Raw genomic sequence first — 20,319 nt, 5'->3', positions numbered from 1 at the left:
GTCTTTGACACTTCCAGGGATGGGGCAGCCACAGCTGCTCTGGGCACCCTGTGCCAGGGCCCTACCACCCATATTGTACAACAATTCCTGCTGAAGTCTTATAAACTCCTTTTTATTTGTGGAAAAGCTGCAGTAAGGCCTCCCTGGAGCCTCCTCTTCTCCAGGTGAACACCCCCAGCTCTCCCAGCCTGGCTCCAGAGCAGAGGGGCTCCAGCCCTTGGAGCAGCTCCATGGCCTCCTCTGGGCTCACTCCAGCAGTTCCAGCTCCTTCCTGTGCTGCAACCCCGGGGCTGGAGGCAGCTCTGCAGGTGGGGTCTCACCTGAGCACAGGGGCAGAATCCCCCCTGCCCTGCTGCCCACGCTGGGGGATCAGCCCAGCACAGGGGGGGTTCTGGGCTGCCAGGGCACGTTGAGCTTCTCATCCACCAACACCCCATATCCTTCTCCCCAGCGCTGCTCTCTGTTCATTCTCCAATCTTCCAACGTCTCTTAATTTAGAGGAAAACGTTCAGCAGAACCAAATAGCGCCGAAACACCTGGGAAGTGCTCCGGCCGGCTGGGAACCAGGGGCTTTTAGGGCCCCGGAGGATCCTTCCCCTGGTGGTGGGACGGGGCTCCCGCGCAGCGTCAGGAGGTGCCGGGCGCTGTGGGGGCCGGTCGGGCCGGGCCGGGCTGGGCCGTCCCCCGCCAGCCCCGTGACATCAGTGCCGCCGCCGCCGCCCCTCGACCCGCCCTGCCCCGCCAGCGACAAAAGCGCCGAGCGACCGCTGGCCCCAGCGCGGCTCCCGACACCGGCAGCGGCACCGACACCGAGCCCCACACCCACCCCGGATTTGACACCGAGCCCGACCCCGGCGCCGGCACCGACCGCGGATTTGACACCGACCCCGGCACCGTCCCCGGCCCGGCCGCAGGTGGGTGCGGGGCGGAGGCGGCCGCCTCCCCGCCCGTGCCCGGGGCTGCCGCTCCCCCAGCCCGGAGCTGCCTCCATCCCTCTCCATCCCTCCCTCCATCCCCTGAGGATGCCTCATCCCCGCCGCCCCCCGGCCCGGCGGGCCGCAGCGGGGGAGGTGCGGGGCTAGAGCGGGGCACAGCCCCGCCGTGTGCCCGTGGGTGGGCACGGGAGCGGTGGGACCCCCTGAGGCTGCTCCCGGTGCCGGAGCAGCCGCGCACATGGCGGGATGCGGAAGCCAAAGCTCTTGCATCAGATCGACTGAACTCAGTAAAGCTCATTTCCAGGGAGCCTGGGGCAGCTCAGATGTGGGCTCAGGTCAGTTCGCAGAGGAGATTTGCACTGCTGTGCACCAGGCTGGGCACAGGCTCGAGCACAGCTCCAGGTGCTGCTTTCCAGCCTCAGAGCCCTCGGCCCGCGGGATGGGGGTTCAGGAGCACTGGGCAAAAGCCCCGGGTTCTGCCAAGTCCCTGTATCAGATCTTCTGTCTCTCTCTACATGTGAAGGGGACGGTGCTAAAATAGTGTGAGGGGTGAGGCTGGCTTTGGGCGCTGCTCCTCCTGGCTCTAGAGCTTGGGGAAGGGTGAGAGGAGAAGCCCTGCAAGGAGTAACTGTGCTCATTTGCTCTGTTCCTGCTGGAGCAGAGGAGCCTGAGGTCAGAGCAGGTCTGCAGCTTCCTCCTGAGGGGCAGTGGAGGGACAGCTCTGATCTCTGCTCTCTGTGAGTAGGGACAGGACCTAAGGGAATGGCTGGGGCTGTGTCAGGGGAGGATTAGGCTGGACATCAGGGAAGGCTCTTCCCCAGAGGGTGCTGGCACTGCCCAGGCTCCCCAGGGAATGGGCACAGCCCTGAGGCTGCCAGAGCTCCAGGAGTGTTTGGACAGTGCTGCCAGGGATGCCCAGGGTGGGATTGTTGGGGTGTCTGTGCAGGGCAGGGGTTGGATGTGATCCTTGTGGATCAATTCCAGCTCAGGATGTTCAGTTATTCTGCTGGGGGTGAGGCTGGCAAGGTGCAGTGGGTCCTGGGGAGGATTCCCACGGAGCTCAGGGCTGTGCTGCTCCAGTGGGTCATGGGTTCTGTGCCAGCCTCTGCTGTCCCCTGGATCAGGGGCTCTCCAGGCAGGATGGCAGTGCCTGAGAGCATCTGAGTGCGCTCCCTGCTCCTAGAAGGCAGCACCAAGTGGGGAGGATGCAACCAACTGGGGCATTTCAGGGCTTTGGGGAAGCTCAAGTGGGCTCAGTTCAGCGATGGATCTTGATCCCTGTGGGAGTCACGAGCTTTTCTTAGCACCCCTGAAAATGCTGTTGCTTTTGTTCTGGATAAAGTTGGGATTTTCATGGAGGACCCTGCTTCCAAGGAGACACAGTCTTAAGCTGCGCCAAGGGAAATATAGGATGGATATTAAGAAAAAGTTTTTTATAGAAAGGGTGATAAAGTTCTGGAATGGCTGCCCGGGGAGGTGGCGGAGTCACCACCCCTGGATGTGTTTAAAAAAGCCTGGATGTGGCACTCAGTGCCATGGTTTAGTTGAGGTGTTAGGGCTGGGTTGCACTCTATGATAATCTTGAAGGTCTCTTCCCACCTGGTCATTCTGTGAATTCTTTGTAAGCCAAGCTCGGGAGCCGTGTGCACAGGCAGAGGCCCGTGGCTGTGAGAGCCGTGTCTGGCTGGTGGCTCAGCTCTGTGCTGGCCTCTCTCAGGCCCCTGCTCTGCACAGCCAGCCTGAGGCTGCCTTTGTGCCAGAATCATTTGATTGCTACTGGAGTCAAGCCTGACTGCTCTTGGAGTCATAGAGTAGATGAGCCACATGTGAGCATCACTCTTGAGCTCAGAGCCTCCTGACTTCCTTCCCTCCTATTCCAGCAAAGCCCTTAGAGGCGTCTGATGCGATCCAGCTGCATCTCCTGGGACAGTTCTGTGATTTCTCCCTGGTAATTCCCAGTGTTTTCCCATGTCTCTGAGCTCACCAGCCTCAGGTCCCCGTTCTCTTGCTCACCAGTTCAACATCACTGGGTCACACATGACCTTCACTTATCCTTGTTTACACTGTTGGTGGCCCAGAGTCTCCTCACATTACTGCTCCTCCCAGTTCATGACACAGCAGGGGACAAGGGGACAGTTCTAGCTTGCCCCTTGTAGAGCTATTCCCACCTGTGCCCAGGTGATGGGAAAGCTGCTCTGTGACAGTTCCTGTTTGCCTGGGGCAGAGCCCTCCATGGGTCTGACTGCAGGTCCTGATGCTGAACCCCTGGTGCCATCCCCTGGGGCTTTCCCAGGGGAAGTTCCCTGGTGTATCCCTGGGAGCTGGTTCCTCTCTGCTCTGCCCATGTCTCATCTGTCTGGGTCCCTCTTGCTTCAGATTTCTGCCCATTTTATGGCCATGCCAGCTGCTCTCCAAACTGGAAGGCACTACTCAGACCCCAGGGCATGGGGCTCCTGCTGTGGCTTTCTCCCCTTTGACTCTTCCCTTTGCCAGGGCATGGATTAATTCTGCCTGGACTGCTGTGAACAGGCTTAGGAGTGAATTTTGTGCAGCACTGATGGTGCTCTTCTGTCATTCACTTGTTTTAATGCTCTCATTTGGAAAAAAAGGGACTTTTTATATGGGTCAGTATGAGTCTGCTGTTCCTCAGTGATCTCCAAACACAAAGTGATTGCTCTGCAATTAATTACTGTAGGATTTTAGTAGGGCACAGACACGGGAAGATTTTCCAGCTATTGCAGAAGGTTTGATGCTTGAGCTGACATCCCGGTGGCTGCAGGGATGTTCCTCAGAGTGACAGGTAGCACCTGCCCTGAGTGATCCCACGGCCATGGGGTTGCATCCACACAGCCCCAGGCGCTGCTCCAGCTCCAGCAGCTCCCACCCAGCTGCTCTCAGGATGGCAGGGTGGAGGGTGTCAGCTTTGGGGGCAGTGACAGGAGCACACTGACCTTTCAACCCGCTCGAACAAGAGGATGACTGTATTTCTGCTGTCTGATGGCTGCATCAGCTCACTGCTTCCCCTTACAGCCAGTGATGACAACCCAAAGCACCCGTACACACTGGTTCCATACTGGTTTATGCCCGGTTGTTCAGTGTAGCTCACACTGCCTCCCAGACTGGTGCAACACAGCACCTCTGAAACGTACGTGAGTCTGAGCCCGGATTTCATAGAACCACAGACAGGTTTGGTTTGGAAGGGACCTCGAAGGTTACCCAGTGCCACCATAGGCAGCAGCACCTTCCACTGTCTCAGTTGCTCCAAGCTCCATCCAAGCTGCTCTTTTCTGGAGAGCTGGACTGCTGCAACATCAGACTCTGGAACTGGGGTTAATCTCCAGCAAGTATCAACCTTGGGTGCTTCTGCACAAGCCTCCCCTGTGTCTGTGCTCCCCGCAGTGCAGCTGCTGCTAAAGAATGGGATCTTGGTTTTGGGGACCTCTTCCCTTATCTGTAGTGGATAATGGAGCTGCTCCAGGGCCAAGCCCTGCTTGGCACTGAGAGTGGTGTTTGTAGGGCTCTGGATATGTTTGCTGGGAGTTTTGGAGCTGCAGGAGGAAGGAGAATAATCTTGGTTTTTTTGGCAGTCCCTTGCCTGTGCTCAGTGAGGTCATTGACTGCAGGATTGTCACCTCCTGTTCCTTATTTTGCATGGGGCCCAGAGTGACTTGGAGAAGTGTCACTGTGGTCACCAAGGGTTGCAATTGGGCAAAATATGCAAAGTATTCTGAAAATAATGCTGAAGGAATTGTAAACACTCTGACATATCTTAAAGTGGCCATTACTTAGGGAATTGAGAGGATGGATCTGTCTGGATGGCAGTAGTGAGGACTCGGCTGGTCAGGTCGTGGCACCAGAGCAGGGTTTTTCTTTTCCTCTTTTTGCTGCTGCTGAAAGCCTGTAGCACAAACTTGGTCTCCACGTGGCCTGCTGAGCTCACAGCACGTGGAGGGTGTGTTGTGAACTAACAGGGAATTCTCAGCAAATCTTATCTCAGGTTTTCTCTGTGTCCAGCTGTGAGCCCTCACATGGATCCCCAAGACAAAGTAATTTCCATGGTCTCTCCACTCAGAAAATCCATCCTGGTGTGTGCCAGGAGGTTTTGCTGGGATGTGGCTTTGCTGGGGCTGTGTTTGGGCTTCATGGTGAGAGTCACCTGCTCAAATTGCTCAAATGGCATCATTTGAACTGAGTGGAGGCACCTGCAACCTTCCCATGGTGGATTGAGGAAAATCAGCAGCAGCAAAAGGGCTTGGACTGCTCTTGTGGCAAATGTCAGGTGAGCTTCACCCAGAAGCAGTTTTTCTCCTCCTTTAGACTTCCAGGCAGCTCAGGGGAAGGTGTCCCACTGCTAATCTCTTGGTTTGATGTTCAGGACAAACAAAGCCTCTTCCTTCACTGCTGCTGCTCTGAGGGGAACAAAATGTGCTGTGGAGGCAAAGGGGAGCAGCTGGTCCCAAACCATGGGGTGCACTTGTGGATGCCCTGGCTCTGAGCAGGGAGGGCTGGCAAGAGGCTGCCCCCAAACCAGGCCTGGGGAATCCCAGAGATGGGGTCTGCCAGCTGTGGTGGTTGGAAAGGGATGGGGGACCTGGAAGAATCGTAGCCAGTGATGTGTCATTCCTGTGGTGGGATCTGACACAGGGACTAAAGGGGCTGGTGGGCTCCCACACCATGCAGGGCTCAGGGGGTGCTGCTGGATGTTCCTGCCCTCCAAGGAAACTCCTGAACCAGGTCAAGCACTCCTCCTGACGGAGGGGAATAAACAGGCTCTGGAGAGAAACAGCCTGTGTCCTTTTAAGGCAATCCAAAGGCTGGGACTGGAAGAATCAGGCTGAAAGGGAGGGATTTGGCACAGTGGGAAGCTCAGCCTGCAGGGCCTTTGGAAAAGAGACTTCCCAGCTGCTGTGATCACACCCCAAACACGGCTCCCAGCATCCCGGGAGCCAGCCTCTCCAGCCCCTGCTCCTCCCCTTCTCTGTCTGCCTGGCCTGCACTGAGACCCTCTAGGCGTCTGGGAGCTGTGGCCAGGATTAAGTGGGGTCAGCAAGTCAGTTCTGACCCCTGCCCTGGTACCCAGGCTGGGATGAGTTTCCCTTTTCCTGGCAAAATACTCCCACACAGGGAAGATCTTGACTTCCCCATGGCCTGGGAGGTGAAGGGATCTTGCTGTTCCTGTGAGCCCTTCATGCTCCCCCATCTCTGTTTGATGTTTGTACAACCCCCAGTCCTGCTGGGTTTAGCACCCACCTCCCCAGCTGGGAGAGCCACTGGGATTGGAGGCCCAGGGATGGCGATTCAGCTGCCCGAGGTGACCCAGGATCTGCTGCAAGGGGGGGCTCCAAGGCTTCTTGGTGTGCCCTGGCAGACCAAGGTTCCTTCCTCATCTCCACACAGCTGAGCTGAGGGAGGTGATGAGATCCTACACACATGGTGGGCTGGCAAATCTTGTACTCTGAAAATGGGGTTTGGTTTTGGAGACCTTGTCCTGCTGCTTTAGCTGTTCAGGGGTCAGGAAGCACATGGTGACTTCTGCTGCCTGTCCCCAGATGGGAGCAGGATGGGGAATTACAGAGGTGTTGATGGAAGGAGGCCCCTGGAGACCTCTCAGGCTGCAGCTTGTGCCTATTGACCTTGCTTGTATCATTGATCCCTCCAAAAAGTGTTTTATTGTCCTTGTAGCAATCCCTGCTGTTTGATCCTCCTTAGCTTGCTCTTGGCCATACTCAACTAGCCTGGCTCCCTCAGAATCTCCTTGCAGGACTTTGCTGTGTGAATGTCTCAAGGTTTATATTGACCTGGTCTTCACAAGTGTCAAGGCCCTTCTGGGCTGGAGCTCTGCTGCTCGTGTCAGCAACTCACAGAATTTTGGAGTTATCTGCAGATCTAGGGGGCTCTTGATGGTGTCTCCTCAGACACAGTTTAGGAATGAGAAGAGAAATAGAAGCATTTATAGCCTGCTGAGGAGCTGGACAGTGGCTTAGGCTGGTGCTCAGGTCTCTGCCCTGCACTGTCTTCTTGTTTTCAGATTCTCCAGGCTCCATGACTCTGCCTGCAGTCCTGGAGGAGACTGAGATACCAGAGTGCAGGAGTGCCTGGGAGGGGTTGGTCAGGCAGGAGCTGACGGTGCTGTGGGACATGTGCCAGAGCCTGGGGTTTGGTGGTGTCAGGGGCCAGCTCCCGCCCTCGGGCAGCCCTGACTGTCCCCTGCCCTGCAGTGGCTGAGATGGAAAAGTTGGTCAGGGAGGAGAAGCTGGGACTGTGTCCATGGCTGTGGCAGCTGTCACTCCAGCACCAAGGCTCAGTCACAGTCACCCTGACCATGGCAGGAGGGCTGTGACCTGAGGAGGTGCCTGGCTAACTCTGTGGGTTGCTCTCTCTCAGCATTGTGCTGCTTCCTCCCTTTTCCTGGCACTGACAGGAGCTGTGAGGTCCCACGGCTCCAAGACAGGGATTTCTGCTGCTCCTGGCAGACAGGACCAGTGGTCCCTGGGAGGCAGCTGGCACTGCTGGCTGCTGGGTCCCCGAGTTCTAATGATTCTGCTCGTTGCCAGCCCTGCAGTCTGTGCCCCCTGCAAACACTGTGGGTGCTCTCTGCATGTGTGGATGTGGGAAAGTGCTGGAGCTCCAGGGCCTGCTCCAGCCGCCCCATCCCGGCCCCGCAGAGCCCTGCCCTGTTCCTGACTGTGCTTTCCCCTGCAGGATGCCAAACTGGGGAGGAGGGAAGAAGTGTGGGGTGTGCCAGAAGGCTGTGTACTTCGCTGAGGAGGTGCAGTGTGAAGGCAACAGCTTCCACAAGTCCTGCTTCTTGTGCAGTGAGTACCACCCCTTCCCTGCCCCCCTCTCTGCTTCCTGGGCAAGGCTCCTCAGGCTCTCTCAGCCCCCCAGTGAGGCAAGAGCACAGATCATTCCAGGACATGGGCTGTCCAAGCTGTCGGGGCACACCTCAGCTGGCACCCACACAAAGACTTGGTCGATCCCTACTCCAAGGAAAGGCCGGGCTGGGTCCTCTGGTCTGTGTCCAGATATTAAGGATTGGAGCATGAGACAGGGCCTCTCCCAGCAATGGTGCCAGGAGGTGGCACATCCCGTGCAATGCTCAGAGGTGGGGCTGACTTTAGCCTTCTGAGTGGCTTTGCCACACTAAAAGGTGGTTGAGCCTGGGGAACTGGCATGGAGTCTCCTCATGTCTGAGGGGATGATGGGAGGGAGATTTGGTCCTGTCCTGGCCCTTGTGCTGATGGAAAGCCACCTGAGAAGTGCTGAGGCATCACCCCCAGCCTGTCTGCAGATCCACTGTTACTGAGGGTGTCTCTGGTGTGTGTTTGGACCCAAGTGTCACCTCTGGGGAGGGGCAGCAGAACAGGATCTGGCTGCAAGCGATCCAGTGCCAAGCTCCCTTCCTCTGCCCCCTCTGCAGGATCCTTCAAATAGTGCTGGGATCCTGCTGCAAGCCCCCAGACACTCTTCCCTGCCTTTGGGGATCCCAGGGCTGGTGGTGTTGCAGTGCTGAAAGCATCTCCTTAAACTTGGGGCATCCGGAGGGGCTGCAAGACATTTGACTCAAAAGATGAGCGGTGTCCTCAGCCTGTGTGGTACCAGATTGCTGTCCTCTGTCCCTGGAGACTGTCACGTATCAGAACCAGTGATTCTCCTGTGCCTACAGGAGATGGGGTGTGGAGCAGCCTGGTCTAGTGGAAGGTGTCCCTGCCCATGGCAGGGGGTAAGACAGGATGAGTTATAAGGTCCCTTCCCACCCAGACCTCTGGAATTCTGTGGACAGGAGCACACACGTTGCCTGTGTCTGCTGATGGCTCCTCGAGACGTTGCCTCTGCCACAGAGCAGCAGAAGTGCATCTCCATTGCATCTCCCTGCAATGTTTCCTCAGCTGATCCCAGTGCCCTGGTCCAGTCTCACCATCCCATCACAGCAGGGAGCACAGTCGGGATCTTTTCCATAGGGGCAGCAAGCAGAGGTGGGATCTGGAAACAAGGCACACACTGGAACTGATCTCTTCCAGCAGGGAAACTCCAGTGTCCTCATGGGATGATCCCGGCAATGACCCTGTGTCCACCTGTGGGAATCCAGGGCATCCCTGTGGCTGCCCTGGAAGCTCTGGGACCCTGGCAGGGGGTCAGCAGCCCCCCTGTACAGAGCCCTGAGAGACACTGGCTCTGATCTCCGTCCATGGAAAAGAGTTTTCAATCTTACAGGATGAATTACAAGCTCTGAGTGTTTGATGTAAGTAGTAATTAGTGTGGTACAGGTGCAAAAGTAGAATTTTAGGATTCTAGATAAGGGGTTCAAAGGGGGAAAGATGGAGGAAACTGGGCGTGCCTTGTCCTTTTTCTTCTCCTTCATGCCCTCCATGTTTCACTGTGCTGTTGGCATTTTTCTGTTGGCTTAGGCTGGGGACACACTGTTCAACATGGGTGATGGATATTGGCATGTTATTGTAAATATGGCACACGTAGTTTCTAGTACAGAATGTTTGTAACATCCCACTGAGGGGCAGAGCCCCGCACGCTGTCCTGCCAGACAGACCTGCTGCAGGTCAGAGAGAAAATATTTTAGATGAGAAGAAATAAACAACCTTGAAAACCAGCACAGATGAATTATGACTTCTTCTTTGGCAGCGGGGCTGAAAGACAGAGACTTTCTAATATCTCGGGATTATTTAAATATCACAGATCCCGACATCCACCCAGCCTGGCTGCTGGATCCTTCTTGTCCAGCCTGCCTGGGGCTCAGCACCTACAGCTGGCTGGGACAGGGGGAGAGGGAGGCTGCTGCTCCCTGCAGGGGGGCAGCGTGGCCGGGTGCTCCCATTTGTGGGAGTTTCCAGGCTGCAAAGTTGCTTTGGCTGGTAGGGCTCAGCAGGGGAGTTGTTGAGGCAGTTCCTGGGCAGGACAAGGATGACTGGCTGGGTTTGTATGGCAGCTGCTCTGCAGAAGGAAATCCTGTTTGTTCTTTGGCCTCAGATAAGGAGGGTGGGGAATGTTGCCCTCACCCCTTGTGTACACAGCTGGTTTGGCAGGGAAAGCTGCTGCCATGGGATGCTGGCACCCAGAGAGCAGGGCAGGCCTCCAGGAGCCACGAAATGAGGCTAAAGGCATTTCTTCCAGGTGGGAATACACGGCCAGAGTGGGGAAGAAGGTCCCTCGTGTGTGTTCATGGAAGCAAGTGCCCAGGGAGTGGTCCTGGGCTCCGGGCTGCTGTCCCTGTGCTTTGCAGGCATTTGTTATGCCACCCCACATGTACTCAGCAGCTCTGCCTGTCCTGGCTGTGGCTCCCCAGTCAGGCTGTGGCTCGTGTGCCAGCCCACCCTGCTGCCCACTGCTCCCAGTCCGTGCCACAGGTTGTGGGTGGTGCTCCTGAGCTCCTGCATTCCCAGCCTGCTCCCCCAGTGCTACATTTGGGCCCCATCAAGGAACTTCAAACCATTATCTTTAGAGGAGAATAACAAATACTTCAACCAGATCTGCCAAAAACATCATCTAAAAGGAGCCAAGCCTACCACAGTGCATTAGAGCTCAGGGAGCAACTTGGTGATTGACTGCTGGCCATGATCCAGCTGCCTGGGTAGTGCAGCAGAATTGAGCTGGAATGAGCCCCATGGCCTTGGAAAGCAGAGGCAGCTCTTGTCTAATTGTTTTGCAGAGCAGCTCAGCTGCTCTTAGAAAAACAAAGGGTCCTTAACTCCTGAGTGCAGCACACTGGAATTTCTGCAATGCACAAACCTGGGGGCTGTGTAAGAAAATTTTTCTGTTGCCTCTCAAAACTCTGTGAGTACAGATGAGGGACTGTGAAAGGTTGGGCTGGAGCTCCAAATCCATCCAGATCCCACTGAGACCATTCACTGCCACCCCGGGACAAAGCTCAGGACAAAACCCTTTGAAATGCCAGTGAAAGTGCCCAAATTCCTTCCCGATGGTCTGGCTGAGTAGTGTCACTCCAGGGCAATGCAGAGACCCCAGCAGGAGCCCAGGAGCTTGGCAGCTTTGGAACCAGTTACCTGCTCTGGTCTCTCCCAGCTGGGATCCATTCTCCATGCCCAGCTCCTGCTGTGGTGGGAGCATGTAGCCAGGAGAGGACTCTGCCAGAGCCTCCTTAGATGGCAGGAGATGCTTCCCTTTTCCTCCGTGTCCCAGCAGAGGCACACAGGGTTCTCCTGGCTGTATTTAGTCATGGAAGCAGGGCCTTCTGCCCCTGCTCAGTTTGTGCTGCTCCGAGGGGAGAACTCTGCTCTGTTTGCATTCCTGTGATATTGGGAAAGGCCAAGAAACTGCTGGCCAAGAAGCTGCTGGAAGCCTCGACATTTAAGGCGTGGAAAGCAGGATGGGGAAGCCGTGGCAGCTGCAGCCGGATCTGTTTGGGGCTGGCTGCCAGCGCTGCTGACTCTGCCCTAGGAGTGGGATCCTGCACGGGGCACGTGAGCACTGGGCATCACCTGGAGTTTGGGTGCTGGTGGCCTCCTGCTGGCTGGGCAGAGTGTCTCAGGAAGGGCTGGGAAGGAACAGGGCAGCTGTGAGCAGAGCTGGGACAGGAGCTGGTGCTTCCAGGACCTTAAGGGGGTTTATAAAAGAGAGGTAGGGTGGCTTTTTACACAGGCAGATAATGACTGGGCAAGGGGGGATGTTTTAAAATGGAAAGAGGGGCAATCTAGATTAGATATAAGGGAGAAAGTTAGATTAGATACAAGGAAGTGATTCTCACTCAAAGGGTGGTGGAACATTCCTTCCCAGAGAAGCTGTGGCTGCTCCATCCTTGGAAGTGTTCAGTACCAGGTTGGATAGGGCTTGGAGCAACCTGGGATAGTGGAAAGTATCCATGGCAAAGGGTTGGAATCAGATAATCCGAATTGAAGGTCCCTTCCAACCCAAACCAGTCTGTGACTCTATGGAAACCTAAAAATCAAGAGAAGGCCTGAGCCCAGCACCAAGCTCAAGCTCTGGGTGGGCTCAGCAGGGCCCCTGAGCCTGGCTGCCATCTCCTCCTGTCCCATCTTACATCCCACATTGACCCCCAGGGCTCAAACACCAGGCCGAGTTACTGTTTCTCACCTGAGACCCCCCATGCACACCCCCAAACCCAGGGCTGAGGTGTCAGGTGAGCCTTGGAGCTCTGGAGAGGTGACTGTGCCCAATGTGTGAAGCCCTTGCAGTGCCTCGGGTGTGGTGACGGCCACAGGGCTGCTCTTGGTCCATCCAAACACCAGGAAAACCACATTTGCTCATATTTCTTTGCCCCGAGTGCTTCCTGCTGTGGATTTGCAGTGGACAAGGCGTGGGGCCAGGACATCCATCCCCAGGCCTGAGAATCCTGCAGTGATTCGTAGGGGAAATTCACGCCCATGGTTTAAGTGCAGCTGCAGGAGAGTAGCACCCAGAGGGTTAAGAGAGCTTTCCTTCCCTTGGTATCACCCTGTTGGCTTTGGTGGTTGCTTCCTTTTAAAGCCAGACACTGCTCTTGTTGTGATCCTTATCTGCCCGGTTTGCATTGCTCCCTGCAGCTGGCTCCTGGCGAGGCTTTCCCTGCTCCCTGAGAGCTGAGCTCTGCTGTCCCTGCGAGGGCTTGTTTTCCCCGGCTAATTAGTGAGCTCTGGCGGAGCAGGCTGATGCCACACCCTCCCCTCTGTTCTAGTGGTCTGTAAGAAGAATTTGGACAGCACCACTGTGGCCGTGCATGGTGAGGAAATCTACTGCAAGTCCTGCTACGGGAAGAAGTACGGCCCCAAGGGCTACGGCTATGGGCAGGGAGCAGGGACCCTGAGCACGGACAAGGGCGAGTCCCTGGGAATCAAATATGAAGAGTGAGTTTGAGCCTTGTTTTTGACACGGGCTGTGGGCACCTTCTCCCCACACCTGTCCTGTGGTGCTTGGCTGTGCAGCCCGTGCTGAGCTCCCAGCAGTGTCCATGGGCTGCCTGGCCCCTCTGCCCCTCCAGGGAATCCCACTGAACCGTGTTGGGGGATGGGATGGGATGGGATGAGATGGGATGGGATGGGATGGGATGAGATGGGATGGGATGGGATGGGATGGGATGGGATGGGATGGGATGGGATGGGATGGGATGGGACATGTCTGAGCACTGAGCATGCTCCCCACCCTCTCCCAGCACACAGCCCCCAGTCTGAGCTTTCCATGGGGCTCATTGTTCCTGAACTTCACTTTAAACTGGGCTGGGATTTGGGATCCCATAGTTCTTTCCTGCTGCACCTTGCATCCCTGATCATGAGCTCCCTGCCACCCACAGGGGCCAGCCCCACCGACCCCCCAACCCCAATGCAGCCAGGATGGCCCAGAAGGTGGGAGGAGCTGACGGGTGCCCCCGCTGCGGCCAGGCCGTGTACGCGGCCGAGAAGGTCATCGGAGCTGGGAAGGTAAGAGGGGATGGTGGGCACGGGGCACGGGGATGGTGGGCACAGGGTGCTACATGGCAGGGGCACCTTCAGAGAGGGTCTGGACCTGCCCTCAGCCAGGGCTGGCCTTGGGTCCAATGGCCACGTTCACCTGGAAGCCTGGCACCAAAAGGAGATGTTGGCATGTCTGGAAGCCAGGTTGTCCAGGCTGCAGCACTCTCACAGACTTGTAGATGGGGGAGAAAGACATTTTATATTAAATATTTATGACCCTGCTCAGCAGAGGTCCCAGTGGACATCCTGCTATGGATGTGCTGGGAGGGTGAGTAGTGCCATGTGCCATGGCCAGTGTCACTGTTAACTGAAAGGTGCCTCTTTCTCCCCTCTGTGCCACAGGCAGGGACTTTGGGGCAGGCAATGAATTCCAGTGGTCAGCATTGTCCACAGGTCGGGCAGGGTGCTGGAGCTGTGGGCACGGGTTTGGTGAACATTCCTGGGGCTCTTCTGGTGGTGGCTGGGTCAGCTCAGGGTTGGGTGTGAAGGTCACTGTCACAGCCCTGGCACTCCCTGTGCCAAGGTCACCCCTTCACCACGGTTCTTTGCACCCTGAGCTGTGACCTGGTCCCAGCCCAGCTCCTCTGCAAGGCCTGGGGACCCCTTCTGCCCTGCCAGCCCTGGGACCCCAGATGAGGTCCCTGCCTGGAGCTGCCCTCCCCACAAGGTCAGGCACATGCAGAGCTTGTCAGGGACACCAAGCCAGGCTGCTTGGCTTTGTGCCATGGGGACAGGTGGCCATGCTGGGACAGCCTCACCAGTGATGAGGTGTCACTCCCTGACCTGGCTGGGCTCTGTCCTCCTGGGGCTTTGTGCTGGTCCTGTGTCCCCAGAACAAGGAGAGGGGTCAACAGAAAGGGCCCCTCGGCATCATCACCCTCCAGCTGGCTTGTGATGGACGTGTTGACGGTCAGACCAGGGTCAGAAGCTGAATTTACTCTTAAAACCATGATCTGCGCTTCCTGGTCAGCTTCTGGCTCCAATGTTTACAGAGAACCAAAGCTGGTGAAGCAATTACATTAAAGTAGACCCAGAGAGGATTCCAGAGCATGCATTTCATGTGCTAATGTTTGCTGGATGACTCCATCCAGTACCTCCTCCTCCAGCCCATGAATTTCACATTTTCTTCCAAAAAAGGTTTCACGTTTTCCCAAGTGTTTGTTTAAATTCCTCGGTGAGCAGCTCTGGCTACTTAAGGTCTGCCTGAAGGCTGTGAGCTCATTTATCTCCAAGGGACTGCTGGAACCACAGGGGGTTATTTTTAAACACTCTCTGCTTTTGGCATTTTTCCTCTCTGTTTGCTGCCTTCCTTGGAGCTGTGGTTGTGTGGGGCAGTTGTCCATCCCTGCTGCCACCCCAGCCGTGGGTCTCAGCTGGACAATGGGAGGGATTTATCTCGCTGGTTAAGAGAGAGCAGTTCCCAAAGAGGGGGAGGATTGCTCCTTACAAATTATTGTTGAAATTACTGCACAAATGACTTCTTAGAGTGTCAGCAAAAGGGCTCCAAAAACCAGATCAGCACAGGAGCAGTGCCCACACCTGGTGTTTCCTCTCTGTATTTTCCCTGTGGGACCGGGAGTGCTTTCCAGGGAAAAGCTTTCATCCCGTTCAGAGCTCTTTGCCAGCCCCTTTGGATCAGGAGCAGAGCAGGGAGCCTGGTTGGTAGCAGAGCCTGGCTGTCCTGTCCCTGGGGTCTGACCGGGCTCTGCTCCTGTCCCGCAGTCCTGGCACAAGTCCTGCTTCCGCTGTGCCAAGTGTGGCAAAAGCTTGGAGTCCACCACCCTGGCAGACAAAGATGGGGAGATCTACTGCAAAGGTGAGCCCCACCTTCCCTGCTGCCTTGTCCTGGGCTCTGAGGGGAGGGGTGAAAGGACCCAGGGGGGTTGGAGGTTGGGGAAGGGGTGGCCCAGCAGCTGCTTTCAGGGAAGGACTGTGCCAGCCACAGAGCTGGAGAGTTTCCTGCTGAGCCAGGGCCTCTGTTTGCCCAACAAATCTGGCAAACCTTGTCCTGTCCAGGCAGGGTGTGCCCCTTGGGGAGGTCCTGCTCCTGTGCCAGCCTCACCTCTGTCTCCTTTCCGTCCTTTGCAGGTTGTTACGCCAAGAACTTCGGTCCCAAGGGCTTTGGCTTCGGGCAGGGTGCCGGGGCACTGATCCACTCACAGTGAGCCCCAGGGCTGAGCCCTGCACTCGCCCGGGGCTCGTCCTGCGCTGCCCGCCCGCCCCACGCTGCAGCGAGTGCCCCACTGTCACCCCAGCCACCGCTGCTTCGCAGCACCGGCCCCTCCTGCCCTGCCCCCGTGCTCCCCGGAGCCGGGGGGGTCCCAGCATTGTCCCTGTGGGGTCCTGCCGGGGCAGGTGGCACAGGGGGGCCACTCCCTCCCACTGCAGAGAGGCCCCGGTGCCCAAGTCCTGCTCCGCGTTGCCCGTCCCGCCGGCCGCGTGCTCAGCCGTGACACCGAGCAAGCAATAAAACATCAGCGACATCAGAGCTCGCCCGGGCCCGGCCCTGCCGCTGACTCGCTGTCTGGGGCTCGGGACGGGCACTGGGTGCCCAGAGCTGGGGAGGCGTTTGCAGTCCTGGCTTGAAATGAACGCCCAATGGCAGGAATGTGTCGGTGCAGTTTGACACGGCCCAGCTGAGCTCTGCAGCTCGGCTGGGATGGGCTCCCCCTCTGCTCCCACCAACAATCAGCATGGAATGGTTTGGATTGGAGGAGACCTTAAAGCTCTTCTTGTTCCACCTTCCACTAACCCAGGTTGCTCCAAGCCCTTTCGTTGAAGACTTCCAGGAATGGGGATAGCTATTCCAAAAGCAGAGGTTGACGTGGGAGGCCAGGGACGGCCCTTCTGGGGTGTGTTGCTAGCATCGCAGTGTGCTCAGGCTCTCAAAACCCCTATCAGTGCTTTTAGGTGGCACCTCTCCAAGCAGGCGTGCCCAGCAGTGCCAAGTAATTAACAGCTTTTCACCTACTCCCTGCTTTTTCAGCAGCTTGTGGGTCATTAAGCTTCCAGTTTGGCAGCTGCCCAGGTTTAATTGGTTTCCATCTAAACTCTTCACTCCCTTTTTGTGATTCTCCTGTTGGACTGGTGGGACAGACTCAGATCAGCCTCGCTGCAGCTTGGGACTCCACAGGCAATTGAGTTCTGGGTTTTTAAAGATAAAAACATTGTGGTTGAGTAAATGAGATGGAGAGTGTTCTGAGAAGCACAACAGAGGCAGAAATCCCCTTTTGGGGCAGGACTTGGGCTCCTTTATCAACCTGCTTTCTCCTGTTCATCACACCCTCAGTTTTACATGGTGTTTATGAAGCAGAGAAGAGGAGTTAAGTCTTTACCATCTCAAAAAACTTCCCCCCTCTCGATTCTAGCAGGACCCACTGCTCTGGGCTGTGTGGTGCCTGGGGTGAGGGGTCTGCTGGCACTTGGTGTGGGGGGCAGACGGCCCAGGCTCGGGTAGGGTTGGGGGCTGCAGCACAGAGGGCCCAGCTACCAGCCTGGTGTGGAGACCCAAACGTGCCTCCCTCACTTGGCAGAGGCCCTGCTGCTCCCCCAAGGAAGGGGGAGCTTGTTCTGGAAGCTCCTGCAGAGATGGTGGGGGTTCAGGAAGCTGCTTAGAGGTGTGAGGTGGGGCTGCTGCAGGGATGGAGGGGTCAGAAAGCCACTGCCTTCTCTGTGAGCTTGCGGGGGATGCTGTGCTGCTGGTGTGGCATCTCAGCTGGATGTGCCCCAGATGGGATCGTGCCCAGGCAGTGCTGGTTGGTCAATAAAGCTACAATGAGTCTTTATTTAGTCCCTTCCTCATGCAACTGTAGAGGTTCTGTCAGAGAGAGGGGAGGAGCAGGAGCCTCTCTGCTCTGGAGCCAGGCTGGGAGAGTTGGGGATGTCACCTGGAGAAATCTCCAGGGAGACCTCAGAGCCCCTTCCAGTGCTTAAAGGGGCTCCAGAAGAGCAGGAGAGGGACTTGGGACAAGGGCCTGGAGGGACAGGACAAGGGGAAATGGCTTCCCATTGCCAGAGGCCAGGGTTGGATGGGATATTAGGACAAAGTTCTTCCCTGTGAGGGTGGGGAGGCCCTGGCACAGGGTGCCCAGAGAAGCTGTGGCTGCCCCTGGATCCCTGGAAGTGTCCAAGGCCAAGGTGGACAGGGTTTGGAGCAACCTGGGATAGTGGAAGATGTCCCTGCCTGTGGCAGAGGGTGGAACAGGATGGTTCTTAACCTTTCAACCCAAACCAGTTGGTGGTTCTATGAGAGAGTGACATTTCACATGTGACGGACCCCAGAGAGGCCAATTCTACTGGAGGCCTGGTCAAAGCCAGGAGAAAATGCTGGATTTGGTTTTGGAGGGCCATGGAAAGATGTAGGTTAGAAGGGACCAGCAGAAGTCTTAACTGCAACCTCCTGCTTAAGGCAGGGTTCCAAAGGTCAGGTTGATCAGAGCATTTGGTGTCCACTTAGGTACGGGAACCCCCTGAGGATGGAGGTCCCAGCACTGTGGATCTTGTCACAGCACTGTGCCACACAACCCTTGAAAGGGTTGTTTCACCACTGAAAGGATGGTCAGGCCCTGGCACAGCTGCCCAGGGCAGTGGTGGAGTCTCCATCCCTGGGGGTGTTCACAAGACCTGTGGATGTGGCACGTGGGGACGTGGGTTAGTGGTGAACATGGCAGTGCTGGGGGAGTGGCTGGAATGGATGATCTCGGGACCTGGGAGGGCTTTTCCAACATTAATGATTCTGTGAATCCCTGATTTTCCTGTTGTGCCCCTGTGCCTGGTGTCTGGTGCCCTTTTGCCAGGCAGGGCTGTGTCTCCGTTCTCCACAACCCTTCTATAGACAGTGGAAAACTGAAGTTCAGCCTCCCCAAGTCCTCTTTTCTCCTGCCTAGTGGGTCTCCGCTGAGCTCCCAGCCCCAAAGGTCCCGGGTAAGCCATGTTCTGGGACAGGGACCATGCCCCAAGGGTTTGCCCTGGGTGCCACACACCTGCTGGCCCTGCACTGGTCGCTCAGAGTGGCTTAGGGAGTGACAGAGACCACCATGGGGACACCAGGATGGGATCACGGGGGCTGCACATCCCGACAGAGGCATGAGGGGGGCTGGAGGAGGTGGTGGGGCATGGCCCAGGAGAAGCAGGGTGGGAATAGAGATGCTTTTTGGGCATCTCCTGCCAGAGCCGCAGTGGGACAACTCCGACCATCTGCTACCCTCTGCTGATCAGCGAGCACGGCAGGGCCCAGCCGGAGGTGTCTGCTCACCTGTGCCCAGGTGTGGTCCAGCTCCCCCTCGAGGCAGCAGAGCCGCGCTGTGCCCGGCAGCTCCCACCCTTCGGGGGCTGCAGCCTGCCCTGATGGGACAAACCCAAACCTGCCCTGAAGGGACAAACCCGGGATCGGCTTGTGGCCAAGCCCCCTGGAGCCTGGAGGTGATGGCACCACTTGAGGGGTCAGACTGGAGCCTCCAAGCCCCACGGCCGGCGGGGCTGTGAGAGGGGATGTCACCCTGTCACCCAGCTCTGTGGGGATGTCACCTCAGGGCAGGGCAGAGCCCGGCAGCCCCGTGCCCTACCCTGAGGGCCCCGGGATGGGATGAGCCGTGGGCAGCCCATGGAGCAGCGCCCTTGGCTCACCCACAGCCTGGCACAGCGAGTCCTGCAGGGTTTGCTGCAGGGCAGGAGGTGCCATGTCCCCCCGCGCAGCCTGGCAGGGTGAGACCCCTGCCTGGTGTGTCTGGGAATGAATGGACAGCTGGGGAGACGGGAGTGGAGAAGGACATTGTCAAAGCTCCATCACACACAGGGCTGCGGGACCATCACCTTGCCTGGAGAAGCAGTGACTGCAGTGAGCAGAGGGATGGGGGGGCCTCGGGCAGGGGTTGGCAGCCCTTGGCTCTTCCCCGGGCTTTGAGGATGGAGCTGGAGCTGGGTGGTGAGCCAGAACTGCCCACGGACATCCCAGCTTACCAGAACAGTGACAGTCCCAAAACTACTCCCCCCGAGTTCCCAGGGCTCGGCATTCCTGGAGCTGAGCGTTACCCGTGCGTGGGAAAACAGCCTTGGAGGGGGAACCCACACTGCTCTGCTCCTTCCGAAGCGCTGGGGTGCTCAGGGTGACCTCCGGGGCCGCCTGACGTCAGGAGCCCGGGTCTCCTGGGACACCCGGGATCTCTGCCAGCGTGCCGAGGTTGGCCCCAGGGAGCACGAACCAGTTCCTGGCTCCGCCAGCCGCCCTGCCCTCTTAATGAGGGATAATGAGGTACATCTCATCAGCGCTGCAGACTTGCCCCCTGGCCACGGCGGCTGCCGGCAAAGCCCCCGGCAGGGACCGGCAGTGATGGAGGGGCTGGGGAAGGAGGGGACTCCAGCCGGGGGCTCTGCGGGGTTGGGGTCTGCGAGGGGTGCATGAGCAGGGTCTGCGTGCCAGGGGCTGATCCAGCCCCTGTCAGTGACCCCAGCACATTCCCGGGGGGATTTCTTCCCACTGCAGACCTCACCTGGGTGAAGGAGCCACTCAGCGCTTGCAGGGGCGCATTCAGCTGCCGAGCCACCTGTGACCGTCACCCGCCCTGGCAGCCCACGGCCCGCACAAGTCCCCAGATGTGCCCCCCGGCAGCCCAGCCCGGCCCGGGGAACCTCGGTGCCAGGCGCTGGCACAGGAACAGACGGTGCTGCGGTGGCCGGGAACGAGACGGGCTGGAAAGGAGACGGTGTTTGGCTGCAGGGCGGGGAGGATCAGGCAGGAGGACCGGGCTGCGCTGCGCCGGCCCCGCTCCACGGCTCCTTCCCCCTGTACAGGTCACACGGGGCTGGGGGATGCTGCTCCTTGCTGTGGTACAGCCTGGGGGCTTCAAACCCCCGTCCCAGGGGCTTTGAGGGATGGGAGCTCTGTGTGCTGAGGGGCGGCCCAGCACCCTTGGGTGAGTGGCTGGGGGGGTGGGTGGCTGTCAGGGGTTGCCCCATTGCTACTGTCCGTT

The 20,319-nt window shown here is 57.7% G+C and overlaps 1 protein-coding gene across 1 annotated transcript; it reads left to right on the top strand.

Moving 5' to 3' along the window:
* The first annotated feature begins 712 nt into the window (after positions 1-712).
* CSRP1 (cysteine and glycine rich protein 1) lies at positions 713-15,839 on the top strand. Its single transcript, XM_053998305.1, has 6 exons — positions 713-914; positions 7,638-7,750; positions 12,580-12,748; positions 13,192-13,318; positions 15,074-15,167; positions 15,440-15,839. The coding sequence occupies exons 2-6, from the start codon at positions 7,639-7,641 to the stop codon at positions 15,514-15,516; spliced, it is 579 nt and encodes a 192-aa protein (XP_053854280.1). The 5' UTR covers positions 713-914; position 7,638; the 3' UTR covers positions 15,517-15,839.
* The last annotated feature ends 4,480 nt before the right edge of the window (positions 15,840-20,319 follow it).

This window comes from Vidua macroura, chromosome 24 (genome assembly GCF_024509145.1).
Source record: "Vidua macroura isolate BioBank_ID:100142 chromosome 24, ASM2450914v1, whole genome shotgun sequence".
NCBI lineage: Eukaryota > Metazoa > Chordata > Aves > Passeriformes > Viduidae > Vidua > Vidua macroura.
This window is presented reverse-complemented; position numbering and strand designations above follow the sequence as displayed.

Excerpts from the sequence above, each read along its gene's own strand:
- CSRP1 (XM_053998305.1), top strand. The coding sequence starts at position 7,639 with ATGCCAAACTGGGGAGGAGGGAAGAAGTGTGGGGTGTGCCAGAAGGCT. Across the intron at positions 13,319-15,073 it reads AGGTCATCGGAGCTGGGAAG|TCCTGGCACAAGTCCTGCTT; the intron begins GTAAGAGGGGAT and ends CCTGTCCCGCAG. Across the intron at positions 15,168-15,439 it reads TGGGGAGATCTACTGCAAAG|GTTGTTACGCCAAGAACTTC; the intron begins GTGAGCCCCACC and ends CGTCCTTTGCAG.